This window comes from Pygoscelis adeliae, unplaced genomic scaffold (genome assembly GCF_000699105.1).
Source record: "Pygoscelis adeliae isolate BGI_AS28 unplaced genomic scaffold, ASM69910v1 Scaffold582, whole genome shotgun sequence".
Taxonomy (NCBI): domain Eukaryota; kingdom Metazoa; phylum Chordata; class Aves; order Sphenisciformes; family Spheniscidae; genus Pygoscelis; species Pygoscelis adeliae.
The window spans coordinates 139,913-146,473 of NW_008824281.1; the positions used below are offsets into that span (position 1 = coordinate 139,913).

Here is a 6,561-nt window from a genome sequence, read left to right on the forward strand (position 1 = left end):
CTGCTGCCAGACACAGGCTTCAGGAAGCATTTGCTTAGGGGACAGTGGGGCGTATTCCCCTTCCCTGGCCCCGTGCTCACACACACGCTTTCACCCAGCGAGGGGACCGAACGAGTCCCTGACACTGACAGCCACTCTGTGCCGCCGTTGCTCATGTGCCTGTTACACAGCATAAACTGTGAATGATCCACGGCACATGGAACAACAACAGGTCTGAGAACCAAAGTCTGAGCTTGATAAAGAACTGCCAAGATTTCAGGCTGAGATAATTTTAGGGTACCTTATAAGGAGGAGAGATAAAAATAGTTCTGCTGGCTTACACCTAACTCCCAGTCATCCGGGAGATCAATACATTTGTCAGCAGGGAGAGCACGCATGTAGGAACCCGGAGCCCAAGGCATTCATGTGGCAGGAGCACAGCACGGCAGTAATGCCAGGCCTGGAAACCGCTCCCAGCCAGAGCTCAGCATCATGCTACAAAATACACTCTCCTCTGCAGCCACGTGGAGGACAAAAGGCTGGGGGACACTGCGGTGATTGCAGGCACAGGCCCCACCAAGTCGACTCACAGACAGGAATAAAAAGGATTTGACAGAGCTCTCTTAATCCCTCTGGGGTGGGCAAAGTTCCCTTTGAGCCAGAGGACGGAGGCCATCAGGGCAGCTGATGCTGTTCAAGGTTCCCTCCAGACAGAAATGAGCTTTCCCCAGATGAGAGATCCTCTTCCCGGCCCCAAGACCAGGAAAAGAGGGTCTTCCTACTGCCAAGGAGATATTAAAGCCTCTTGCTGCCCTAGCATCTGTTCGTCCACATCCCACCCAACATGAGCAGTAGGCGTCCAGCTGCTTTGGCAGATGCTGACGAGGGAGGGAGACCACCCAGCAGCAGCTAGAGCTCAGGGCAGGGTGATCGCTCCAGCCTCACGCAGCATCATTGTACCGTATATAACAAATGTTGCTCACAATCCTGCTTTACCTGCGCTTGCTGTCCGCAGGTGATAAAGGGCTCTCCCAGCTGTGCCTCCGAGAGGTAGACATAGATCTCACCAGCGTGGGGAAGGACTCCGTGGCCTCCTGCAGCTCCAGCTCTTTGTCTGCCTCTGCAGGACACTCAGAAGAGCTGGTACCATCTTCCGACACTGCTGCACAGGAGCAAATGCGGCCTTTGTTCAGAAAGTGGCAGTCGGCCTCGCCGTAACGTACCGAGCAGGAAACGGGATTGGAAAAAGCAACATCCACAGACATTTTGCTCAGAGCCCTTGGTCTCTCTTCCAATAAGCGAATGGCAGACACAGCCTGGGTTGCTTGTTCTGGCTGCGCTGCCGTCTCTGGCGCTGTTTTGGCAATTGGTGGGCTCAGGAGTCCCAGATCTCTGTAATACTCCGTGCCATGGAGAGCAGAGTCTGAGAGGAGATCCTCCATGCTGCTGTGCAAGTCCGCTGCTGGGACATCCAGCTCTGTGGAAGATGAGTCCTCCTGCAAAGGCAGCGACAGCTTAGCCTGAGCGCACAAATCCCGTCTGAGAGCCTTGCACGCATCCTGCGAAGGGGACACCTCCCGTGCAGAGCTGGAGCGGCTTTGCTTTCCTTTCTCATGGCAAACAGCCCACCTGCAGCTGGCGGGGCCAGGCCTGCAGCTGGGCTCCTCAAACCAGACTTTCTAATAGTAGCACTCTCCTGCTGCACCTCGCAGCCAGACCTGCCCCAGCCCCAGCAGCTTGGCTTCCTCCAGTCCCTGAGATCTCTCTGTGCCTTATTCCCCCAAATGCCGACGCAAAGCACAGACGTATGTTTTTTCCCAGCAGGAGAAGCAATATAACCTTGTATTCCTTGATAGTCTGGATCGGTACCCCTTTCCCCGGTCTTTATTGCACCACAGCCCCTCTGAATATGGTGCTGACCACCCAGTTTGCTGACCCTGGCTCCTGCCTCGCACAGTGGTAGTGGAAGGAAAAAGGACACTTGCCTTTTCTTCAGCCATGCTGGTGCAGAAGGTGTCATCCTCAGCAATCAGGGATGGGAGGAAGCTTTTTGGGTTGTGATACTCCAAAGCAGGGGTGCTGTGGTCAGTGAATTCCCTTAAGCATGGCTTGCAATCGGACCCTGCAAGACAGAGAAGGTCACAGCATGTGAGAAGATGGCCAGGAGGGATGTAAAATCAGCCACACACAGAGAGGTGACATCAGGCAGCACTGAAATGCTCCACATGGCCCTCTGCTCCCTCGCCCCTTGAAGACAGGCACTGCCAGGCAATCTCAGGACCTCGGCAGCCTTGACCCTGTGGGAACCTGGTGCAGGGTTCTCCTAACAGCAGAAACTTCATCCCTCGAGCCATGGCACATGCAAGAGCAGAGACCAGGCTTGCACCATCCCAGCCAGACACTCGTAGGATGTCCTGTGCTGCAGAGGCTGTTTCCACAGTAAAACAGAAGAGTTAAGCATGTTTTGATGGCTGTTATTGATATTATGGACCTTTAAAACAGAAATGTACGAATCAAAATACTGACAGTGATTTTATTTTCATCCGTAAGGAATAAAGAATGCCACTGGGCGGCCAAAGGCACATTGGTGATTCCAGACAACACTGAATATGCAGAGCAATAGCGGGAGCGCATAATTCTCCTGGTGCCGGCTCACTCGTGGATTTTCCCCACGCAGGAGTGCGAAGCGAGTGTGAACCTGAGTGTGCGTACACCATCCGATAACTCATTGAGGAGCAAAAACAAGGTCTGGAAGTGCTTCATGGTACAATACATCGTCCAGCTGACTGAAGCACATTCCTATGTAACGAGACACACTGTAAATGTTAGCCACGATCTCTAAACCATCGCATGACTCACGGAGGCCTTTTATTCCTTCGAGATACATACAGCTGAGGCGAATGGAAAAAAGCCAGGCTGTTGGCTGAAGCACAGTGGTGGATCTCTGAAGATGCAGAGAACAATAGCAAGAGACTGTAAGCAGCCATATCTAGCCAATGGGAAAAAACAGCAAGAAACTGCTAGAAACCCATCATACTCCAGGAAAGCCAAGTACAAAAAAATTAATATGAGGAAGGTATTGTTAAAAAACACACTCTTGGAAACCTTGCATCCTGCTGCAGGTTTTAATGCTACGCAATGCGTGGTGCCAACTAGAAGAAGGCAGCAAACGTGAGGGAGAGTTTGGAGGTTTGTTCCCTGGATCCTGCTGCACGCTGCAGATGCCAGATTTTCTGTTTCAAGGAGGGTTTGGTGTGTTTAAATGTGTGCAGTAATTTCAAGTGAAGGCCTATAAATAATATAGAAAGAAAACGCTCTGTGAAAGCACTATTTTAATTAAGGGTTTTCTAACTATAAGAGCAGGGAAAATTTGAAACAGGCTTTCTAGCAAGGCTGTAGAATTTACTTCACAAGACATTTTTTAATTAATAGACGAATTCCTGCCCAGGATGTCCCTGAGCCACATCTATAATGCTCTATCTGTAAAACTGGCAGAGGTTCAGTGAGCCATTGAACATCACCTTTTGCTTTCCTCAGATGCACCTGGATTGCCTCTGTTCAGCTTGCAATCAAAAAATCAGCATTTTGAAGTGAATACACATTGGAACCAGTGCAGGTCTTTGCATGAGCTTGTAGGAAACTGGACAGCCGAAGATGTCAGCGGGCAGTAAAAGCCACTGAACCCCCAAAACAGGCTAGGATGAAGGCTAAGGTAGAATGGACCCAAGGGGAGCAACCAGGTGGTGGTGAGGGTCCCAGGGGGACGAGGACAAATGGTGCTTCCCCTCATACAAGTCCAAGGAAGGAAGGAAAAGGAGATTCCCTGCCCTCGCCATCCCTTGCAGCAGCGAACTACCCACAGAGAAAGCAGCAAAGCCCTGAGAGGCGGCAGGGATGTAGCTGCAGGAGCTGACAAGCGCTGTGGCCTGACAGAGGCCGGAGCCCTGGCCTGCAGGTTTAGCTAAAACAAAGAGGTTTTTTCCTCCCAAGCAGGGTCCGGCTGTCCTGCCAAGGCTACGCTGGGCCTGCACCAGGCTCCAGCCTGCAGCTCTGAAGTGGATCCCTGGAACGGAGTCAGCTCCTCAGAGGCCTGGAAAATATTCCCTGTGCTCTGCCTGTGCCATGCAGGGCTCAGGATTTGGCCAAGACATAGGCGGCAGTCAACAGACCCCCTCCAGGCCCACCGAACGACTTATATCCTCCTCGGAGACTTCAGACACTCCCGTTCAACACGTGATAAATCAGTTTTGCAGCCAGCCTCCGGTGAACTTGTGGCAGTGGCTGTTAGGCAGCAGCACGCAGCATGCATGGGGCTCCAGCCATGGGGAGACCATTTTAGGCAATGTGTGAGCACCAGACACAACATTTCAGGGCTCCCCGCATCTAACGCCTCAGTCGGTTGATGCTGGGCTGGCACCGTGTATAGGGACGAGCTGTGTGGACTCTTCGGCAAGAGCGGCTGCTGGAGGGGCTCACGGGGGAAAAACGCTTTCAGGCATCAGGTTCTGGCGCGACAAGCAAGGTAAGACCAGTGTGGAGCATGCACAGGAGGAAGGCAGGTCTGAGGGGCTGTGAACATCCCTACATCCACGATCGAGCTGGTCACCCATGTATCAGCAAGTATGGCAAACTCTGGAGCCTCTCGAGTCTCCTGGACTCTGCGCTTGAGCTTGTTTGAAAGGACCCGTGCTCCGTCTAGCTGCGGTGTGGTGATAAGGGGACCGGATATCTTAGCTCCCCAGGCACCGGCAGACAGCAGCGTTCACCTTTACTCAGCTGAAGCTGGAAATGGGATGACAAAATGACACTTTCAAGAACATACGCTGTTTGCTTTAGGGGAACATTAAGCAGATTAGGTATTGCAGTTGCTTAATTCGCCTCTGGCTGGGAACCATAAAAGGTTATTGCTGCAGGGAGCAGCCTCATCAGAGGAATTCCCAGGGCAGAGCTGGGCAGGAAGCGTCGCTGCCTGGGCCGGGCAGGTCCCTGCGCACGGGCAGGGCTCTGCTGCACTTTGCCAGAGCTTCCCGGCAAGCGAAACATGATGACTCTGGGCTCCTGCGTGGGGAGGAAGGAAGCAGTGACAGGCGTCCGCTGCATGTGACAGTCTGGGACACTCTCAGGGGTTTTGATGCCGTGGGGACAGTGGGATCAGCCAGCTGAGTTGGTTTGTCTCAAGGAAGAAAACTCCGTGCTGCTGTAACGGTGTGCAAGGCCACTGGGAGCCCAACAAAGATTTAAATACTTCCATTTCAGACCTACAGGTGAAACCTCCCTCCTGCAACTGCCTCTGCTGATTTCCCTCGGATGGGCCAGTCACTGGAGACGCACCCGCAAGTGTCACAGTGGGAGAGAGCACCAGAGCAGCCAGCGCTGGAACAAGCTCTGCCAGCAGTGGCCCGTCCTCACCTGCCTGCTCCGCTGCTCAGCGCAGGATGCTGCAGGTCCCTGAGTGACCCTGGAGCCAGGCTGGCGCTGGCAGGGGAAACATCAGAGGAGACATGGATGCGAGCTCTCGCTATGCAGGTCACATCCTCCAAGCATCAAACACTCTCTGCATTTCCACTGGGGAAGGGCCACACCAGACGCGGCAGGACAAGGGCACTAGTCAGTTCTGCTACGTGAAACAATCCCAGGAGGAAGGAAAGACCAGAGCGTCTGGGCATTTCCCAGCAATCAGGGGTAGAGACTGTGGGGAAACGACGGAGAGCATCATGGACAAGAAACAAAAATTATTCAGTCTCCTCCTGGCTCCTGCCCTGCTGGTCCTGCACCAGCTGCCCTTTAGGTACCGCCCTGCAGGGTGTCCAGAGCTATAGGGTAAAACCTCTGTAAAGCAAGTGCTAAACTCGCTGTGCCAAAATTGGATGAAGTGCAGTCCTTCGCCTGGTCTGGGCCCCACATCATGGGCCGTTGGCAGCGGTGGGGATTGGCTCATGCGGCCCAGGCTGGAGGAGGGGAGAAGATAAGCTGTCCAACACTGTAACATACTGTACAGCGAGCTGCTGTCTTATCACTGCGTTTGGGGCCTGGATTTTGGGCATGAACAGCCAGGGGAGTGGGGAGCCAGCACAGCCCTCAGCTCACTCTCAGCTGAAGGGTCTTGGCAGGGCTGAGAGGGATTTGCAGCCCCTCTGATACTCTCCAAGTCACAAAAGTCACCGTGCAGCCTCCTCCAGTGACTGCTGGGCACTGAGGGAAGGTCCCACGCAGGCCAGCGAATGCCACGGTGCAGACGCCAGTGCCAGGAGAAGAGCTGAGCAAGACCCGAATGTTTTGTCCCCACAGCACAAGCCCCAGCGGGACAAACTGCTCTGCGAGCACATGCTGGGGGGCGAGGGCTCTACCAAGACACTCTCCAAAGCAGTCAGTGCTTGCAAGCACTGCGAGGCTGATTTATTTGAGAAATTAGCCCACCTGAGCCTTCCCAGTGAGCCCCAGCAGGCACAGCACTGGTAAGGCTGGAGTGGGGTGTCCTAGCTGGGGCTCGGGGCTCACCACAGATCAGAGCCTGCATAACCCTGCCTCCTGCTCTGAATTAACCTTCCTTTGGCCGTTCAGTTTGGAGCTTGGTCTCCTGCA

The 6,561-nt window shown here is 53.8% G+C and overlaps 1 protein-coding gene across 1 annotated transcript in view; it reads right to left on the reverse strand.

The window, feature by feature from the left end:
• ARHGEF18 (Rho/Rac guanine nucleotide exchange factor (GEF) 18) overlaps window positions 1-6,561 on the reverse strand; it is a 51,544-nt gene that overhangs the window by 44,122 nt on the left and 861 nt on the right. The window contains 2 exon segments of the mRNA XM_009335300.1: window positions 976-1,475; window positions 1,965-2,101. Of these exon segments, the coding sequence (XP_009333575.1) occupies window positions 976-1,475; window positions 1,965-2,101 (637 nt within the window).